This window comes from Biomphalaria glabrata, chromosome 5, assembly GCF_947242115.1.
Source record: "Biomphalaria glabrata chromosome 5, xgBioGlab47.1, whole genome shotgun sequence".
Lineage (NCBI taxonomy): Eukaryota > Metazoa > Mollusca > Gastropoda > Planorbidae > Biomphalaria > Biomphalaria glabrata.
In genome coordinates this window covers 44,353,807-44,376,397 of record NC_074715.1, presented here as the reverse complement: position 1 = coordinate 44,376,397, position 22,591 = coordinate 44,353,807, and the positions used below count along the sequence as shown (strand labels likewise).

General features: G+C 36.0%; 1 protein-coding gene across 1 annotated transcript in view; it reads left to right on the top strand.

The window, feature by feature from the left end:
- Positions 1 to 22,591, top strand: part of LOC106064171 (uncharacterized) — a 75,085-nt gene that overhangs the window by 36,478 nt on the left and 16,016 nt on the right. Inside the window, exons 2-3 of the mRNA XM_056030891.1 lie at positions 17,576 to 17,650; positions 21,072 to 21,128. Of these exons, the coding sequence (XP_055886866.1) occupies positions 17,576 to 17,650; positions 21,072 to 21,128 (132 nt within the window). The remainder of the gene's footprint in view (positions 1 to 17,575; positions 17,651 to 21,071; positions 21,129 to 22,591) is intronic.

Sequence of the window (22,591 nt, the reverse complement as noted above, 5' to 3'; positions counted from 1 at the left end):
TACTATAGTTTTAATGTGTCCTTAACATCTTATCTTATATTCACCTTCACCTATCCGTTAGTCTGTTGGACCGTTGGGGCACCAAATAAGATCTTTCTCCATTCCTCGCTGACTTTTGCCTTGGATAGAATCTTATATTACCAACATGTAAAACTTATGGGGAAATCATGTGCCTGGAATGCTCAAGTGATACACATATGGATAAACACATAAGTGACCAATTTCGTTAAGGTATACTTTTTGAGCATACTATTTACATTGACTTCTTCTTTGTTCTCATGTTACATGTCGGAATGTTCTGATCAATAATCCTATATCTGAGATGAACCGGCAGTGGTGTCCAGATCAGGCAGTTCTCCGTACAGTTTTTGCTCAATAGGAGGGTTTTGGGGCCAGAGTCTTGTTCGGGCCTCTTGATATAGTATGCAAATTTGAAGGACATGGTCAGCATTCTCTGGTGATGCTCCACGAGGTTGGGTTTCGCTCGTTCCGACTCTAAGCTTCCGCAACATATGTTGTCTCATTGACGAATTTGACTGTAGTATAGAGCACAAGCTTTAATGCGTTCCTACAATGGTAGGAACCTATGACAACAAATAGGAATGGCACAGGGTTAAACTATTGACAAACTAAAGGAAGAACATACCAAACATCATGTTCCTGTTCCTGTTCATGTTCCTGTTCATGTTCATGTCATTTTCCTTTTTTCAATTAAGTATTTTCTTTACTCGAGATTGAATTGAATTATTGCCCTTGTATTGGTAAAACTGAAGATCGCAAGCATAGACTTATATATCCTATATCTAGACTGGACATGGAGATTTTTTAACACTACAAAAATGTTTTGAGAATTTTTTAGAAAGTTGGATCAAGGCGTTGTTTTGGAAAGTAATTACAAGAAGTAAAGTTGTTTTTTTTTAACCCTAACCTAATGTAACATATAATTTAATTTTTAGATCTAGTAATTGAACATACAAAATAAGAGTACTTTGGTCTCATAATTATTATTTTGCAATTTTTAGACACATAACCTAGAAAGATCTACGTAATCAATCTATTTAAATGTACATAAGGCTTGAATCAACATGAAATATTTCCATCTAGGATTTTTGAAACATTATCTCAATGGAAACAAACAGTAAATGGCTTTGTTTCATATATTTGTGTGAATATCCGAGAAATGATTTTGCATTATTTCTAAACTTTGAAAACTAAAGATCATTACTTTTCTAAGACAGAAAAGATTGATTGGGGCGACTTCCCTTAGAGCTTGAAAAAGGAGTTTACGTACATAAAAATCTCTATATGTGTAGGTCTGTGAATCGATCAGTCGCGGATAAGAATTTATTTCCGGTTTCCAGTCTAGTATACTATATAAGTCTATGATCGCAAGTTTTCTTTTGGGTAAGAGATAATTCACACAATTCATAACTACCATTGTATTTTCATTTTCGATACTTAGATAGTATATAAATAAATATATAAGCTAATAAATAAAAATTCTTCCGTATATTTTTATGTTTATGATGAAGGAACTTAAGGAAACGAAACAAATATATTTATAACTTCTAGTTTGATTTCATAATAGTTTCATCACATTAACCCTTCCTACTTTTGAAGTTTGCTAAAAGTAAAATATTTTTTTCCCATCTCAAGACAGACAGTTGTTAAATATATAGTCTCTCCATGACTGGTGTAAACTCAATCAATCTAGAAATCGTAAGAAAGTAGGACTTCTTTTTGTTTCCTGTTGGTGGGAAAACTTGTATCCCCACCCATTAAGATAACGAAATTATTGTCCACTGGTCAACTCCAGCAGCGCATTAGATTCATTGAATGCGAAAACTGAATGTATTAGTATTGGTTTGTATTAGATCAGGATAAAATTGTTTAAGCGTGACCTTTCAACTGGGCACATCAAGTAAGTCTCCTTGTGAAAGTCGTCCTCTTCAAATATCATTACTCCATCAATTCTGGCTCTAGCCATTCAACTCCGGTGCCTGTTTGGTCAGTGTGAACAGAAACATACCGTCGTCCCTGATGGTCACAAAAAGGCTGAGTGACCAACGGAGGAACTTCATTGTACAGAACAAGTGAGCCGAGCTTGTGGTATCTCGACTTGTTAGGTTCGTGAGAACCCATTTCACGACGCGCATTTAGTATGTCAGTATATGTGTGTGTATGTCGATATATGTGTTGTCAGTATATGTGTGTCAGTATATTTGTGTGTCAGCATGTGTGTGTGTTTTAGTATATATTTCTCAGTATATTTGTGCATGTGTGTCTCAATATGTGAGTGTTTTAGTATGTGTACCAGTATGTTTTGTGTCAGTATATGTGTGCATGTCTGTATATATGTGTGTCAGTATTAAAAAAGTATCTATGTACCAGCCTATTTTGTGACAGTATATGTATGTTTGACAGTATAGGGGTGGTCAGCGTATGTAATAGTGCTAGTATGTGTGTCACTGTATGTGTGTGTTTCAGTATGTGTGTTGTCAGTATATGTATGTGTCAGTATATATGTGTGTGTCAGAATGTGTGCATGTCATTAAGTGTGTTGTCAGTGTATATGTGCCAATATATGTGTGGTCAGCATATTTGTGTGTCAGCATATTTGTGTGTCAGCATATTTGTTTGTCAGTATGTGTGCGTCCCGAGTAGTGTACTCGGGGCTACAAATAAATGCATTCAAGAAATGATGGAGAGCCTAGACAGAGAGGCACCCAAAATTGGCCTCCACATAAACTTGGATAAGACTAAAATTATGCGAGTGGGATATAAGGCAAAAGGTGTCCCCGTCAGACTTGGCGAGTCAAAGCTTGAAGAGCTGGACAAGTTCACGTACCTTGGCAGCATCATAACAAATGATGGGGATGCTTACCACGATGTAGCGTGCCGAATAGGAAAGGCAGGGAGCATTTTCCAAAGGCTGCAGCCTATTTGGACTAGCCAAGCCATTGGACTCGAGACAAAAATACACCTTCTCAACACAATCATCATTCCAAATGCTACATATGCATGTGAGACGTGGAAGTCATCTGTCAAAATTGAGAAAAGACTAAATGTGGCTCAACAGAGATGGCTGAGACGGATTTTGGGAGTCAGTTACACAGACCGGATCTCAAACAAGGAAATCCTTTGCCGAACTGGGAGTCGAACACTTAGTGAGGTTGTGACTGAGCGTCGTATGAGGTTTGCGGGACATGTTCTACATCAAAATGAATTACGCACACCAAGAGTTGCGATAACATGGAAGCCAAAACGAGGAAAGCGCAAACAGGGACGTCCTCGTATAACTTGGCGCCACACCTTCATGGAGGACCTCAGAATAGTGGACGCCAGGTAGGAGGAGGCTTCAGACATTGCCAGTGACAGATCTTTATGGAGACAGCTTGCCGCCCAATGCGCCGAAAGGCGTGGGAGGACCTAAGTCTAAGTAATTTGTGTGTCAGTATGTGTTTCTCAGTATGCGTGTGCTCAGCGTATCTGTGTGTCTATATGTGTGTGGTCAGAATGTGTGTCAGTATGTGTGTGTCAGTATGTGTGTGGTTAGCAGATTATTGTGTCAGTATGTGTGTGTCAGTATGTGTTTGTCAGTATGTGTTTGTCAGTATAAGAGTGAACAGCGTATCTGTGTGTCTGTATATGTTTGTGCCAGTATGTGTGTTCACTGTTTGTGTGTGTCAGTATGTGTGTGGTCAGCATATGTGTGTGCCAATAGGAGTGTGGTCAGAATATTTGTCAGTATGTGTGTTGTCATTATGTGTCAATATGTGTGTGGTCAGCATATAAGTGTGTCAGTATATGTGTAATCAGCATATGTGTCAGTATGTATGTGGTCAGCATATGTGTGTGTCAGTATGTATGTGTCAGTATGTATTTGTCAGTATATCAGCATGTGTGAATGTGTGTGTCTGTTTCTGTGTATGTCAGTATGAGTGTCTTACTGAGAATGACGGGATGTTTGTGTGTGTGTGTGTGTGTCTAAAACCAGCTTTCAGAATTGAATATGATGGGTGAAACAGAATGTTCATGGACTAATTGCACGGAAAGATCCAGATGGAGATTGGGTTCGAACCCTTCACGTTCAGCTTAACAGCCAATTTTTCCATTATTGCAGTATACGCGTACTGTGCTGACGATTAAAACCTCACTAGGGACATGTAGATATCTTCACTTTGTATACACGACTTCACCCAAGGACATGTAGATATCTTCACTTTGTATGCACATCTTCAGCCAAGGACATGTAGATTTAGATATCTTCACTTTGTATGCACATCTTCAGCCAAGGACATTTATATTTAGATATCTTCACTTTGTATACAGAACTTCACCCAAGGACATTTATATTTAGATATCTTCACTTTGTATGCACATCTTCAGCCAAGGACATTTATATTTAGATATCTTCACTTTGTATACACAACTTCACCCAAGGACATTTATATTTAGATATCTTCACTTTGTATACACAACTTCACCCAAGGACATTTATATTTAGATATCTTCACTTTGTATACTGTTGAGGGCTAATCTAATCTGACTTCTGTATCAATGTATTCAATGTATCAATTATTACTTAACATTAGCCACAGAACATTACAAGTTGAATATAATTGATAACAACATTCAGTTCTATACAATGATACTTTATTAACCACTGGGAAATCCGTCCAGTCTTCCTAAAACGTCGCTATATCTAATTACTATTCAACTACTATTCAAAACACAACCTACCTCTAACATAACGCCATGTTGGTTCCTTGTTCGCCTAAGTCTACCACGTCATTAGTCTGTCTTACTACGTCATTACTTTTACCGTCGCTAAAACTATACACAATATATTTATCTAACAAAACTAACCTACTCTCTAAACTAGTACATTACAATACACAACTTCACCCAAGGACATTTATATTTAGATATCTTCACTTTGTATACACAACTTCACCCAAGGACATTTATATTTAGATATCTTCACTTTGTATACACTTCACCCAAGGACATGTAGATTTAGATATCTTCACTTTGTATACATATCTTCAGCCAAGGACTTGTAGATTTAGATATCTTCACTTTGTGTACACATCTTCAGCCAAGGACATGTAGATTTAGATATCTTCACTTTGTATACACATCTTCAGCCAAAGACATGTAGATTTAGATATCTTAACTTTGTATACACATCTTCAGCCAAGGACATGTAGATTTAGATATCTTCACTTTGTATACACATCTTCAGCCAAGGACATGTAGATTTAGATATCTTCACTTTGTATACTAATCTTCAGCCAAGGACATGTAGATTTAGATATCTTCACTTTGTATACTAATCTTCAGCCAAGGACATGTAGATTTAGATATCTTCACTTTGTATGCACAACAACTAAAGTTGAAGTCTTAAAAAAAAGAAGGAAATTAAACCAAATAAGTTGCCAGTGTAAGACAGCTAGATGGAGAAGAAACCAGTACAGTGCAAAGTAGTGCCTGACAAAGGTCTGTCTACAGATCGCCATAAATGTCCCGGAAGTGACAGGGCCGTGTCCTCTTGCCTCCTGTACATCGGCCTCTTAGTCGAAGTAAGCGTAGGTTAATTGACATATCCCATGCTCCTTAAAATAAGGGGGAACAACCATTACGTCGTGAGACAAACTTCAGGATGACACAAAAAAAAAAGAATTCTTGTATCGACTAATGTCTTTCTTTCTTGACCTTTAAAAACACAATCTCAAACTCTTAAATACGCTCTCATTTTGTTTATATTTCTTTCACTCTCTTTCTCTCTTTCTCTCTCCCTCTCTGTTTTCCCTTTTTCTTTGTCTCCTTCTCACTATTGGCGTCTTTTCAGTATAAGTGTGTCACAATATGAGAATGGGGAAATGCTACCAAGATCATCTTTCTACACAAAAATGTCAACATTGAATGACCTTTAGCCCTGTATTGAATAGAATTTATATATATATATATATATACTATATATATAAATATGCTCAATAAAAGAACTAGAATACCCTTTCTAGAAGTTACTCTTCCAGTGCATCAAGCTATTAACTTAATTATACAATTAGGTAGTAATTTATATATGAATATATATATATATATATATATATATATATATATATATATATATATATGGGGGGGAAGAAAGAGAGGGGGAGGAAGATATAAAGAACGAAAGACTATGGATATTATTATTTATTCTAGTGTTGCATAGGAATTTATATGTCTCTTCATTGATTATCCTATGTGTTTGACTCAGTGTATGTTTGTATGTATGTATATATATGAAGAATGTATAGACCAGACGACGTAGGTGCTGGGATGAATTGAATCCCGATTGATCTAATGAAACCAATTAAATAATCTCGTCTCGAATTCTAGACCCGTTTAGATCTCAGTTGCCCAAGGGCAATATTTTATTGCTGGGCTTTAGATTTTAGGCAAGCTTTACCTTTTTTTTTTTTATTTTCTTTCGTTTAAAAAAAGATTTTATAATACAGTTCTGGCACCATTTTATAGTTAATACTCTGAGTCGTGTAAAGCGATAATTCATAATTCAATATCTAAAGTAAACACCATTCTGCCATACAACGTATAGTGGGAGAGGGAGAAGAAAAAAAATCTCTCGAATGTGATGTGAACATTTCGCCATCTGTCGTTGCTATAATAATAACATTAGTGTGAATGAATATTTGATTGTCTTTAGTAACATCCAGAATAAAGTGTTTGAGCAGCTAAAAGTTTTTAAGCATAATCAATGCCCGACATATTTGTTTGGTGATTCTGTATATAAACCGTTTTATCTCTTTCACAAGTAAAACAAAAGCAAGAAAGCAGAGTTTTACAAATCTTTTTAAAAAAGGGCTTATCAAAGGGGAAGAACTCTTACAACTATATATCACTATAATGTAAAATTTATTTCCTTTATTTGATATCAAACAAAAAAATTCCAATATTTAATTTGACTAATTGAGTGCATTTTTTATTTGATTCTTTTTTTTTTCTTTCGTAGAATAAATAATGTTTAAATTTCAACTCCGAGGCTGGGTGTGGGACAAATGTTAACTATATAAGGGGACGAAATTCTACATATTTACTGTTATGTAGTGAATACTACTGGATAAATTTTTCTTGTCAGTATTGAACAAAATAATTAATTGCCAATAATTAATTGACTAATTGATTTTATTTTGATATCAAATCATGTCTTGTCTATGCCAGCAATTGACTATGCAAATTTCAACTTTTTTATCAGACAGACAAAGTTGATATAAACTTGCTAATAATATAGTAACAAGCTTTTCTCATAAATTTAACCTTTGCTTTGAAATAAATTTTTAAAACAGTTCTAAATTTATCATTTAAAAAAGATACAATGGTAAATGATAATCCAGTATTTGTATTTTGGTAGTCAAATGAACAAATTAAAAAGATATATGAAACTTACAACATGTAAACATTGGCAAAATAACATAAAGCAAAATATTCAATTTTTTGTTCTGCTGCACTATGTCGAACAAACCCTTTTTTTTTTTTTAGGCGAATCAATAAACTAAAGCAATGCTTCTCAACCTGAACAACGAGTAGCCCCGGGGGCACCGTGGGCTGATGTATGAGTGGGAGGAAAACTCGGGAATAAAATGTCGATATTTCAGAGCGAGGAAAAGGTATAGTGTTTAAATGAGTGAACGCAGAGAATTGAAGAAGAATTTGGACATAAAAGAATGAACTTAAGGAGTCACTTGGAAATGAATGGGACATAGTTGAGAGAAACTGATGAACACAAAATCCACGATGTACAATTTCTAAATCAATGACTTCAACATTGACGACAGATGTAAAGTTCCTTTTCAGATCCTTTCGATCTATAGGGAAGATGATTTTAGGATCAGGTTTCTTTCGCCAACGGTAAATGAGCAGGATGTCATATGGCCAGCATAACGACCAACCGCCTTTACTTTACTCAAGTAAGCTCAGGTACTCATTAGAGAAGGGTGCTCTCAGGGGCGAATACTTTCTTTAAAAAGATATCTATCAAGAGCAATGCTTTATCTGTATCATAAGTTTGTATTAGACTGCTCTTAAGTTTATTATCTCCTAGAACTAGGAAGAGTTATCTTTTCTCTCTCTTACACTTTCATTCTAATCTCCCTTGGATTTACTCTTCTCTACCCAGTTTCGTTTCGTTTTTTTTTTTTTCACAAATGACGAAAGCTTAAAGACTAAATAAAAATCAATAATGAGTCCTCTGTCAAATGTATAACGGTTTAAATATTATATATATATATATTATATATTATATATATTATATATATATATATATATATATATATATATATATATATATATATATATATATATATATATATATATATTTGGGTTGGATACGTTGTCCTTGCTGCCATCTTCATATTATATAAATAACACTATGACTGTATATGTCAGTGATTTAGTACTTTTCTTTACTTATTGCACTAAGGCCGAATGTAACCTCTATCGCAATTGTCTGGAAAGTTCCAACATCAACTGGTCAATCACGTTAAACAAAAATATATATATATTTGGGTTGGATTCGTTGTCCTTGCTGCCATCTTCATATTATATAAATAACACTATGACTGTATATGTCAGTGATTTAGTACTTTTCTTTACTTATTGCACTAAGGCCGAATGTAACCTCTATCGCAATTGTCTGGAAAGTTCCAACATCAACTGGTCAATCACGTTACACAAAAAGAGGAGTGGCTGATGGATTTCTAAGCAATCCTCCTCACTGACCTTGTGCATTGCTGCAATCGATGTGTAAAACAACAGCATTGGTGCGAACTATTCCATAAGAACCATACTGTACAGAAACTCTAAATGTTGCAATGTTTAGCTAGCGCCCCCTAGGAAGCTACAGTGCTGTTACAAAACTTATGTCTTAATATCATCATCATCATCTGTATTTTCTTCGCGTCACCAAATCCCTCCACTTTTCCTGGACAGCAGCTGTTCTTAACAGGATATCAAGCGAGAGGCCGGTCCATTCTTTTATATTGTCCAGCCAACATGTCTTTGGACAAGCCTTTCTCCGTGCTCGACCCTCCACTGTAACTTGAAGGATAACGCTTGATAATAACTCAGGGTCTTAAAATATGACCAGCTCAGCTTTTATCACTTCATGGTGCTATCAAGTGTCTCCTTTTTTCCAGCTAGAGTGTTGACTTGTAAAATTACAAACTCAATTTTCTTCTTTTCCTGGTATCCGATACCCAGCAGTTTTCTGTAGCTTTTGCTCTCAAAGTCTTGAATTCTTCTTTCAGCCTCAGAGTTCAGTGTCCAACTTTCACAACAATAATGTCCATATGGTAATGAAGGAACCACTAACGAAGATTATTGTTTTAATTTTACGTGCAAGCTGATGTTACGAGATTTTCCACAGTTCGCTCATGACAGTGGGGGCCACACTTAAACGAGTTTGTATCTCTTCCGACATAGAGATGCGCCTTCTAAAAGATAGGATGGTCGTAGTATACTCTTTACATTGTCGTTCTATTGTCTAGATTTGTCCCGGGTTCACACCCTGCCCGCCGACATCCCCCGTCGTTCTGCGGGAGGTTTGCGCTAGGATGTTATAATCTTCAAATCTGAAGGAACATCCGAAACATAAAACAAAACACGGCATTGTGTTAGTACAGGATTTGGTAGCAGAGAAACGTTTCATCTAAAACCTAGTTTTCAATTTTACTTTGTCTTGTTGTTTTTTTCTGTCCTCTTTTGTAAGACTTTGTCTTGGGGGGGGGGGGGGGGTTGCCCAATTTTGTAGAACTTCGTTTATTTTTTTTTTGTCTTCCTTTGTGAGACTTTGTTTTGGTTTTATTATCTTCTATGTTATAATTTTGTCCTCTTTTTTGTCCTCATTTAAGCAAGCAGGTGTCTGGTAACCTTGATATAGTCTTACCAGACATTGCCCAGCAGACATATCACTCTACGGGAAGCAAAAATTTCGATTAGATTTCCCAGAAAAAACAACAAAAACCCAACATTTGCCTACTAGATGTTGTAAGTAAATGCACCGCATTGAACCTGTCACTACAACTGTAAATTATAATCATTACCTAAGCGTTTTGTTTAAAAGGGGAGATTATTTTAGTGCATCCATTGAGTATTTTTTTTAAGATCTTAATAATTGATGAGAAAAATGTTTGAAAATGACTTAATAATGAGGAAGTATTGAGTGTAGATCTATAGACTACACGTCATGTTACGCAATCAACTGTTCTCACGGAATTCATATTTAGTGAAGACACGGATGCTGGGAGATGTTTATTATTGATGTGGATATAATTAGTGTGCTAACAAGTGCTATAGCACTCTCCATTTTGTATCTGTTTCTTTCTTCTCTTCCCCTCCGCCGCCCGCTCTCCCGCTCGCTTGTTATTGATGTGAATATAATCGGTGCTAATCATTGAGAACGAAATCTCATTTTTCTTTTTATCTCTCTTCTCTTTCACTCTCTCATTCTCATGCTCTATCTATCTATCTATCTATCTATCTATCTATCTATCTATCTATCTATCTATCTATCTATCTATCTATCTATCTATCTATCTATCTATCTTCTGTCTATCTATCTATCTATCTATCTATCTATCTATCTATCTATCTATCTATCTATCTATCTATCTATCTATCTATCTATCTATCTATCTATCTAGCCCCAGTGTTCAAAATACTCTTTCAGGCTTCACTTAACCAGGGCAGAGTACCAAAGGACTGGAAAGAAGCTAATGAAACTCCAAAAAAATCAAACAAAGCATTAGGATTTATTAAAAGAAATTTCTATAAATCAAATAAGAACATAAAACTAAAATGTTATTTAACCTTGGTTAGGCCAATAATAGAATATGCATCCTCTGTTTGGGACCCCTCAACTCAAGAAAACATTAAGAAACTAGAACAGACACAAAATAGAGCAGTGCGATTCATAATAAACGAATATTCACATTTGAGTAGAGTAACACCTTTAGTAAAATCACTAAATTTAGAAAGCCTTCAGGACAGAAGGCTCAAAAGTAAAGTAGCAATCATACATAAAACACTGAACCATAATCTTCAAATACAAAAACAAAATTTAATAAAATACTCTGAAAGACACAAAGATAAAGGCAAATTCCTCGTCCCATATGCTAGGACAAATTTGTACAAATACTCCTTCTTCCCTAGTGCTATTAGAGCATGGAATGGGTTGCCTGAGCTAGCCAGGAAAACCAGTGACTTGGCAGAATTTAAGTCATTGGTTAATATGCATGACTAAATGCATGACGCGTAAGACGTAATCATCTTCTTTTTTGAAGTAACGTCTGTATTATATAAGATAAGATCTATCTATCTATCTATCTATCTATCTATCTATCTTCTGTCTATTATCTTTCTATCTATCAATCTTCTGTCTATTATATATCTATCTATCTTATGTCTATCTATCTATCTATCTATCTATCTATCTATCTATCTATCTATCTATCTTCTGTCTATCTATCTATCTATCTATCTATCTATCTTCTGTCTATCTATCTATCTATCTATCTATCTATCTATCTATCTATCTATCTATCTATCTTCTGTCTATTATCTTTCTATCTTCTGTCTATTATATATCTATCTATCTATCTTATGTCTATCTATCTATCTATCTATCTATCTATCTATCTATCTATCTATCTATCTATCTATCTATCTATCTTATGTCTATCTATCTATCTATCTATCTATCTATCTATCTTCTGTCTATTATCTTTCTATCTATCTATCTTCTGTCTATTATCTATCTATCTATCTATCTTATGTCTATCTATCTATCTATCTATCTTATGTCTATCTATCTATCTATCTTATGTCTATCTATCTATCTATATTTGTGTATCTGTCTCTCATTAGCTCTTTTCAATATATTTTTTCACTCTCATTCAATTTTTTCTACTTCGCCCATTTTGTCTCTCTCTCCCTCTCTGTCTCTCTCTCTCTTTCTCTCTTCCTCTCTGTCTCCCTCCCTCTCTGTCTCTCTCTCTCTTTCTCTCTCCCTCTCTGTCTCCCTCCCTCTCTGTCTCTCTCCCTCTCTGTCTCCCTCTCCCTCTCTCCCGCTCTGTCTCTCTCTCCCTCTCTGTCTCTCTCTCCCTCTCTGCCTCTCTCTCTCTCTCTTACTCTCTTCCTCTCTCTTCATATTCTCATTTTGTAATATCATTTTATTCTACATACCATTTTGTATTCTATTCAAATGTTTCATTTCTTTACTCACCAAAACAAAACATTTGCTAGTCGTTCACTGCCAGCAACCTTGTTCCATGTATAACAACAAATGAACAAATAGAAAAAAACAAAGGGACTATATTTGTTTCAATAAATCAAAGTTTAAATAGAATCGTAACTATGTGTCAGCGTGTGTTTACTAACTGATGTATCTTACAGTAAACACACACGAATAGTCTACAAAAATAAATTCGACCCACTATCGTTTTTTTTGTCAGTCGCGTGATACAACTGGCATCTAGGTCAGCACTTCCGGTCCAGTGTCCGATACATTTGGTCTACACCGGAGATGGTCGTCTAAACATGAAGACAGGACCGAAGATAATGCCGCGTCGTCGTCTTATTGGACCATTTCTGTTGAGATGTTTGCTCTTCAACAGATACTTCTGGCTCGGTTAGTTGCCAGTCATTTCAGTGTGGGCAGAAGTCTCAATGGAAAGTCTGATTTTTAACTGTCCGCTAGCGTGTGGCATAGTGGATGTATATAGGTCAGTGTGTGAACACCTAGTTGTTCTGTGTTAGGAGAGTCAGGACCTATATAAGAAAATGTGTCTCCGCCTAGTCACTGTCGAATAATCAAATAGTTGACTTGTCGACATGACTAGCTCTACTTTTACCTTTACCTATCCCTTAGTCTGTTGGACCATTGGGCACCATGCAAGATCGTCTTTCTCCATTCCTCTGTCTTTTGTCTTATTTAGAACCTCTTTCAATGGCAGGCCCGTCCATTCTTTTATGTTGTCTTCCCATTGCTTTCTCTGTCTGCCTCTTCTTCTTTTTCCTGGTACTGCTCCCTGAAGGAAGGCCTTTGTGAGCCCCGAAAACCTTGTAATATGGCCATAGATTTTTAGCTTGCGTTTTTTTTTTACGATAGTTAGCAGGTTATTATGGGGTCCAATCGCTGCAGTAACCCTGTCTCTAATCTCTTGGTTTTTGACTAGCTAAGTGATCATAATTTGCACACCAAGCTATATCGATGGATAAATAGACTCATAAATAATGGAGCACCCATTATATACTAATATGTGCCATGGGCACATATTTATTTCAGCATTACATTCTATATATCAAAGAAATCTACTGATTCAAAACGTCTATTCTAATGCACAGAAAAGTTTTATTTTGATATTAGCCTTGTCTTCGAGTCCGAAGATGTATGAGGAATGCAGTATTTCCCTCGGCTATGCAGCCCCAACTGTGATATATTTACAAACTGTTTTGCAGAAGTATTACATGCTGTAGCTACCTTTAACAGTGGAGAGTAATATTAAATACTAATTCTCTTTTAACAACTTTGAATCTAGGCATTCTTGTTTCATATAATTCAATTCTTAGGTTAAAACCCAAGCCCCGTGTGTCACTGTAATTTATCTTACCTGTATTTTGGTATTCATAACTTATCGTAGATCCAAAATTGTACACTTTATATATGCGAACGCGTGCTGCATTAGAGTCAAGAGGTTTCATTCGGCTTATATGAATTGATCCTATTCTTCATTTAAGTGCACATGTATCTGAATAAAACTAGACCAGATAAATAAAAATCATGTAAAAAATTTGTTTTAGAGATACTGAAAATTCAAATGGTTAGTACTTAGTAGAAATACTATACCGGTATGTATGCGGTAGAAAATTTAATGCCCACAGAAGTTTAATACCAGTTTGATGCCCATTAAAGTAATGATCTCTCTCAACGTACTGGTATTCGCTTAATGCCCTCAGAGGTGATGATACCAGATTGATGCCCATTGAAGTATCGATCTCAACGTAATGGAATCCGTTTAATCCCCTCAGAGGTGATGATGCCTGTAAAGATGTCCCTGAAATGTATTCATATTAACACTTGGATAGAGAAAACAAAGACTTGCCGTCAGCAATCCCAGAGGGCAACTTGTCTTGACTCCCCAGAGGCTGACTAGGGGCTGACTACTCGTGACATTCTCACTTTCTGTAATACTATCTACCAACGACGTCAGCGCTAACAAGAAACCATCAAGTCAAACTTGAGATGCTCTTGGCTCGGGTATCTAGACAGATAAAGAGGACGACTCAAAAAACCCAACACACGCACACACAATTAATGGCTTAATCATTTATCCGTGAAGTGTAAAGAATCTTTAGTTGTTATTTCAACTCCAAATTGCAAACTGAAACTCAATCGTTCTGTTTCTCGTAACATAAAAACGAGACATTAATAACACTGACAGCTATTGAACTCAAGTGAAAACAAAGTCTCATTTCATAGTCGTCTCTCTGTAGGCCTCAGTCTTTGAATGTACATCTTTCTTTGTCTGTGTAGTTTGTTGCTAGAGACGTCAGTGAGACATTCTTACCATGATCTCAGTGTGCTCTTGTCGAGTCTTGTGATGGAGACATGTTTTGTATCGTGTATAAACAAAACTCATTAATGCAAACATACTTACACAGACCTGAAATCCTCCACCTGTACAATTAGAAGTTACGAACAGAATTTTAAAGAAGAAAACACAAGCTGGAAGGAATACATTCTGACATCATTTTTACTGCGTACAATTAATGGATTTTGTTTAAAAGTAGCGTGAACCTCTTCCAGTGGCCTCAATTATGTTTCTTTTAGGCATCTGATCTTCTTAATCATCAAACGAGTCATGTTTTTATAAGTTCAGCAATCAGAAAGTTTACATATATCTTCTATTTTTACACTTGAATTATAATTATAACATTGTAAACTATTTCGAGTCGAGTAGGGATGTAATAAATGGTAGTAGTATTAATGTTGTTTTAAAGTTAATTATAAGTAGTGTTTATACGTACTCTTATAATGTTGTAATGCTACTAGCAATACTTCTAGAACTGTTACTTTTACCTGATTAAGTCCACATCATAAATGGGGAGATTCGAAACAGATTCTCAATAGCAATGGGACCCCAATGATGAGCTGATGACTACTTCAAAAACTAAAACTTCATCACCATATCACAAGGTCCTCAGGGCTTGCAAAGAATTTCCTCCAGGGAACAGTACCAGGAAAAAAGAAAAGGCAGACAAAGATAGCGATGGAATGACAACAGCAAAGAGTGGGTAGGCCTGTCACTGGAGAAATTCTACTTAAGACTAAAGACAGATAGGAATGTTCAACAGACTAAGGGACAGGTGAAGGCTAGCGTGTAATGGGTTACCTGAGTCATCCAGCAAAACCAATGACTTGGCATAATTTAAGTCATTGATTAACATGCATGACTAGATTGACCTAGGGATACGTGTAGGACATAATAATCTTCTTTTTTTAAGTAACGTCTGTATTTTATAAGATAAGATACATATAGAGATATAAAGTCTTGTTTTTTTTTAAGTTGCGTCTTCGAGAGTCAAGTGTGTAATTACACTCTGTTCAATGACATACTGTAATGTCTCAATGTCTTCTGTATTGTGTCAATATCTTCAAAGACATGCTGTATTGTGTCAATATCTTCAAAGACGTACTGTATTGTCTCAATGTCTTCAAAGACGTACTGTATTGTCTCAATGCTATGGAATTATAAAGTCTCCAGGTGCCCAAACTCTGACTTGGAGCCAACTATGTATCCTGGACCACATCACAACGAAAGATTGTCTAGTCCAGTGAAACCGATAGAAGGCCTGAACACTGACCTTCGACGTCACAACCTGTGACCAGTGGAGACCAATAGTTCGTTGTCACGACACAGGTCTGTACGACGTGGCAACGAGCTATTGGTCTCCTCCGCCCACAGAGGTTGCAACGTCGAAGGTCAGTGTTGAGGCCTACTATAACTATTAATCTCGCTTCGAGGGGCCAGGGAATAGCCCGCTGACCCTAGTTTGGGCATCACTATTTAAGCCAATTCAGAGCGATTATAAAAAAAAAACTTGACGAAGCACCAAATCTTGTTTTCCAAATGATGGGTTTTTTAACCTTCAAAATGTTCTTAACAAACCAGATTTAAAAAAAAACTGAAGTGATCAAACGGAAGTGTTTAAACCGAAAGTCAAGGCATATTGTATTCCACTTTATTATGGTCAGAAATATAAATGGCCAGGAAATAACATTTTAAAGCCAAATTTCGTGTAGGAATAAAAGTATTAATAGAAAGTATTTTATTTATGGCTTTATTTTCGCTGGAATCGTATTACATGTAAATGTCATAAAGAGAAGTTTGATCTGGTGTATGTGGGAAGCGAAATACTATAATTGTGGCTTGTTGTTGCGGGGTAAATGATGAAAAAAAAAAGGTCCAAGTTGTTATCGCTGGACTTGGCTGGCGGACGTCTCGTCCATTGAAGACACTTGTTGCCTCAGGCCAAGACAAGTTGACCTTTGATGTGGACAGTGCCACACACCCTGGTTCTAATTAAATTACCCACTACCCTGTTTTTGACCTTTTACCTTTGTGTGTGTGTTTGTATTGACCGTCTGGACGTCGTGTGCAGGGGCGGAATATTTATTAAAATGCCGGAGAATGTGGGCGAAATGTTACTGTTTCTTGCTTAGGGAATAAAGTACAGCAACAGTGCAGGGGCGTTACAGTCTGAGACGCCTTGAGATTTTTTCTATCGTAATCATTTCGGAAATTGTCTAGTCTTGTGTCTCTGTCTCTTAGTTGTTCACTCTGTCTCACTCTCAAATTCCACTATGTCTTGTGCTCTCTCTCTCTCTCTCTCTCTCTTTCTCTTTCCTTTTTCTCTATTTACAACGCTTAAATCAACTCACTCTGTCTATCTGTGTGTCGTTCTGTCTGTCTGTCTGACTGGTAAAAAGTTTGAGCACATTATTTCTTCTACACCCATTTTGGGATCAAGTTGAAACTTTGCTCAATTAAATATAGACTATTATATAGACAATACATGATTGAATAAAAAAAATGTCCAATTAGTCAATTAATTACTCGTTATGAATTCATTCGTTTTATTCCAACAGGAGAAACACTAATTCTTCAGTATTCACAGATATAGTTAAATATGTCGGGGTTTTGTCCCATTAATAATTGTACACGTTATTTCTCCCACACCTATTCTCGGATCTAGTTGAAACTTTAAAGAATTATTTATTACACCTAACAAAAAATGAATCAATTTAAATCTTAACAAATTATTTTGTTTAACATCATATAAAGAGAAATAACCTTTACATTCGTGAGTGATATAGTTGTAAATGCGGAGTTTTTCCATTAGATAAGCTTTGTTTTAAAAAAACGGATTATATATAATATTATATTCATGAAAGTAAATTGTATATTCGTACTGACATTGGTTGTTGTTGTTTTTTTCTCTTCTCTTCCAGATGTAGCCTCAGCGAAGTCTTTAGGTTTGGAGCAAGACTATTGGTCAAACACACAAGAGATGAGCAAAAGAAATTGTAAGTATGTATGTGTGTGTTTGTGTGTAAGTTAATGTGAATGCCATTCTATATGTATATGTATATGTGGGTATGTGATACGATGCATATAAGTACGTGTTGAAAAATATATTATCGGATGTCTGTTTACTTATGGGACTGGGCTCGCTTGACAAGTTCGGTAATGAAACTGTACAATCTGTAGTCAGACATTTACAATGAGTGTACCTCTCTTTACTTATTATGCTGGTGACTTACGGGACATAGAGTCATAGGTTCATATAGTGTATAAATAGAAATAATATATATTTTTGTATCTGGCAAAGTTCATTATGAATGGCATATAGAAGATATTTTACAATCTGTTGTCTTCCCAGCCCTGAGTCCCACTATTAATGCTTACAACACAGCCTCCCATACCCCGTGCTGGATGGAGCCAGGTACATCTGGAATACTATTTCCAGAAAGAGATTTTTGCTAGTATAAAAAAAAATTATCTACGAAATACTATGTCCGAAAAAAACAAACTAACACTAAATTCGTCTTGTGTCTCTGTCTCTCTGAGTTTCTCTATCTCTTTTTCTCTGTCTCTCTGTCTTTATCTCTTCTCTCTGTCTCTCTGACTTTCTCTATCTGTTTCTCTCTGTCTCTCAGTTGTTCACTCTCTCACTCTCAAACTCCATCATGTCTTGTGCTTGCTCTCTCCCTCTGTCTCTGTCTCTCTAGGCAACAAAGCTCTCTCTCTCTCTCTGTCTCCTCTCTCTTCCTCCCCCCTCTCTCTCTCACTCTCTCTTGGATCAGAAATAACGCAAAATACCCCCCCCCCCAAAAAAAATGAGCTGAAGGCCTACGTGTGTTTACGTCACATTTTCTTGTTCATTACATACTGACAACCCTCCCGGACCCCACTGTGGGAACCTACAGAATTGTATGTTTGCCTAGGAGGGATACCACCTGTAAAAGTTTGAGAAACACTGAATAAAAAGGGAAGAAAAATTACAAGAGAAAGGAACGAGAGAGAGAGAGAGAGAGAGAACTTTGTTGACTATCCAAAACTTAGTGACCTGATTGTAAGAGCAGAAAGACGGAGTGACAGACGGAGTGACAGAGTGCTGTACTGTTCTTCCAATCAGTAAATTAAGACTTGACGTTTTTTCTCTAGAAAGTGGAAGACTCACAAATTGAGATCTTTGAACCTTCGTGGATAGTTCAATAGAAAAACACGGACTTATAAAGTCAATCGTTCAAGTGGAAAGACCAAGTATAGCTACATCTCAATAAACTATTGCTGGTTTATACAGCTGGATAATACAGATGAAGTCATATTGTATACACAAGTGTTATTGCATCTCAGCCATTAGGGTGGTGGGCGTATTGGCGTATGATATTTTGGAAAAAAATAATTAACGGTTTATTTATAAAAAAAAAGATAATTTTAATACGTATATAAAATTCTCTCTATTATATAAATGTATCAGCTTAAAAATGTTGCCATTTAGTTCAAGAGATTCACACAGCTAGTTAGCTCAAAGTCAGGTAATCACAGAGAGAGATGAGGATTAGAGATAGCTACAATTATCAGGAGCATATTCCAACCAAATATGCATTTTCTAAATATCTGAGTGAAACAAAGTCATGGGCGCCCCTTGCCGATCAGTTCTACACACACAAAAGGTTACACATAAGCCGACACCATACAAAACGTTTACAATAATAGCAAATAGGAATAAAAGTAAACCTTCATTTCTATTACTATTGTAAGTCTGCATAGGAGAAAAGAATTCTCCTTTGGTACATTTGTTGTGAAAATTAAATTAAGAAAAGTAAATATCGACCATAATGCTAGTTTGACAGATAAATATGTTTTGTTATTCCAGTGCCTGATAACGTTTATTTATTGTTTAAAAAAAGTACATACAAAATAATAATGTTTTAAAAAGCGGTTTAATACCCACGATAATAAATTGTTCAAATATTTGTTTCTATTTCCATGGGCACACATCCCACAGACCTGAGCAGTTAAAAGTCAAACGTGGCATCTATCTCCAACAGGTTGGAGGCTGAATCCGATTTCATTTTTTCTTTTCATCTTTCTCTCCTTTTTTTTCACTTTCCACTTTCTCTTTATCTCTTTCTATCTGTTGTTCTCTCGTAATGTCTTTATAATCCACTTCCCATCTCTCTTTCTATCTCTCTTTGCCATATGTTTTACCAGTGAATTCATCAGTGAACTGAAAACACAACCAACTTACCAGAAACATTAAGAAGGCAATTTACAAAATTAACGAAGGTTGTTTGAAATACATTTAATATAAATATTGTCAGTAGGGATCGACTATATTTCTTTTTTGTTTAGCTAGTCAGTAAAATGTAAGTCAGTAACTATCGAACTATGACATCGTTTTGTTTGACCCTTTGTCCTGGTAAGCTACCCCGGCTCATAGTAGTGCCCGGGTGGAAACGGCCACAAGAGGAAACGGTTAGGGTAGCAAAATAAGACTCCCGTGGGGGTGCCTAAGGAGGTACGAGATTAGCTCCAAGGCACTCGTGGAGGGGGTGCATGGAGAGTCCCAAAAACCTAGTCAACCATCCACATGCCTTTCCTCAAGGGGCAGTTTCACAAATGACGAGTCCCGCATGGTTAATGTAGGACAATAAAGGATAAAGGAAGATGATGGTGTCTTCTGTGTGCTCGGCTTTCGGCCACATTTCTAGTCTGTCTGTGAGTTCAGAGCTTACGATTCTCTGGAAATAGTGTGATGCATTGACACCGAGTTGGATCTCAGAACGATCTTTTTAGTCAAGCCAATGAAAGGGAGGTCTTTGTTCTTATTTTGCTGGCCTAGAGTTTCAAGACTCTTTGGCTTAACTCTAACAGACATTTCAAACTATTCGCCCCTTTAGGATGTTTGTGGGAAAAAAAAACAAAGATCTAAAGACTTAAACAAATGTCAATTCTACGACATCGGTGTTTTGTGTCTTTTTAGTTCTGACTCAATTCAAACTTTATTTTTGTTTTGTTTCCAACAGGTTTTAAGTGACTAGAGTCAACTGTGTGTGTGGGCGTGGTTTCATTTGTCTTACTTCTCTTTCTGGTTGACGGTTTCGTTTATCCTTATGTAAAAAATGAAACTAAGAGAGACGATGAGGGAGTTAGAAAGAGAGAGGTTGAAATAGAGTGCAAAGGCATAAATGACAGAAGAAAAAAAAGAAAGAAAAAAAAAGGAAGAAAAGAACACAAGAAAAAATAACAAAGAAAAGGAAGATAGAAAGAAAGAAAGAAGAAAGAAGAGATGAGTGAATTACTGGTGCTAAGTGATACACACACTAAAGACGAAGTAAAAATATTGTCTAATGTGATTCTAAAGCTATTCATCTCAAAACAACTTCCACCATGTTTCTTCTCTATTCTTCTCTAATCCAATGTTTACTTCTATTACAGCGTGGTGGAGTAAAAAATCATTAGATTCTTCACCAGACTACCAGCGTTTACTCCAAGGTAATAATAGCCTAAATCTAAAATTAATTGTCTACCTGTAAGGAAAGCGTCCACCGATTGAAGTCTTCTCTTACGAAGCGGAACTAGATTTCGTTTTAGCGTCATATCATAGGGATGACGCCGCGTAACACGTAATCATCTTCTGTTTTTTTTTAAAGAAACGTCTGTATTTTATAAGATAGGATAATTATTGTATAATTCTAGTAGACTAAAAGCTTCTTTTTTGTTCATATTTTATAGGTTAGTAGTAAATAGGAAATTTAAACGTCTGTAGAGATTCTGGCAAGGAACCCGCAGTCTTCCCATTTCTCCTTATTGCTATGCACTGTTGACAGATTGAACGTTTAATGGATTAATATCAAGAGGTCCATCTTGTTATAGACTAATAATTTGTTTAAAGCACTTTCCCCTAACTCAGTGTTTCCCAAACTGTGTTGCGCGGAACCCTAGTGTACCGAGAGGCCTAGGTCTTCCACGAACTATGGATGTGCGAAGTGTTCCGTTGAGGAAAAAGTTTGAGAAACACTGTCCTAACTTATCATTCTATTGTACATGTGTATTATAAGTTTTTATTTCTGACGGCACCAGTTACGCTAATATAAAACTTATTATGAACATTTATTGACGTGTACAAGTGTAAACAATTTTATCAATATTGAACTCGTTACATAGTAAGATGCTAAATTAAAATGCATGTATCTTGCGATAAGCTCTATAACTTTATTGTGGCATAACGTTAAGCCTACCAATAATGCTACGTATAGTATAGTAAAGTAAAGTAAAGTTGGTCTTTGTGCTGGCCACATGACACCCTTGTTAACCGTACGCCACAAAAACAGATGACCTTTACATCATCTGCCCTATAGACCACAAGGTCTGAAAGGGGAACTCCGAGACGCCAGTTCACCAGTATGTGCTTATGTTCAATCTAGATTAGATCTTGATACCAAAACACAACATACTTTCTTATTGGTGTGTATGGCCTTGATCTGATGCCCACTGACTGACTTTATAGTTGATGCTATATATACCAACACATATTTAGATCAAAGCAACTAGTACAGATTTTTTTAATGGAAGCTTTGATTGAGAAAGAAAGAAAAACCATCGATTCATTAAAACTTGTCGTTTTAATTTCAAAGCAATTTGATTACCTCAAGGTCAACCGTTTTCCATTAAAACTTCTGTTTTTTTGGGGGCTGACATGAGATTTCAAAATGTCTGAATTGAGAAATGGCGTTTCATGATAGCTACAATAAACAAGTCGCTGTTTCTTGACCGGACTTACTCGTCTATTTTTAGTCGAATTTCTAAACTTAACAGAGAAAAAAGTAAATAATTATTTTTACGAAGCTTATATCAACTCTGTCTGTCTGGTACAAATGTTTGAACACGTTATTTCTCCCACTCCCTTCTCGGATGAAGTTGTAACTTTGCACAATGATTGATTGTACCTAACAAAA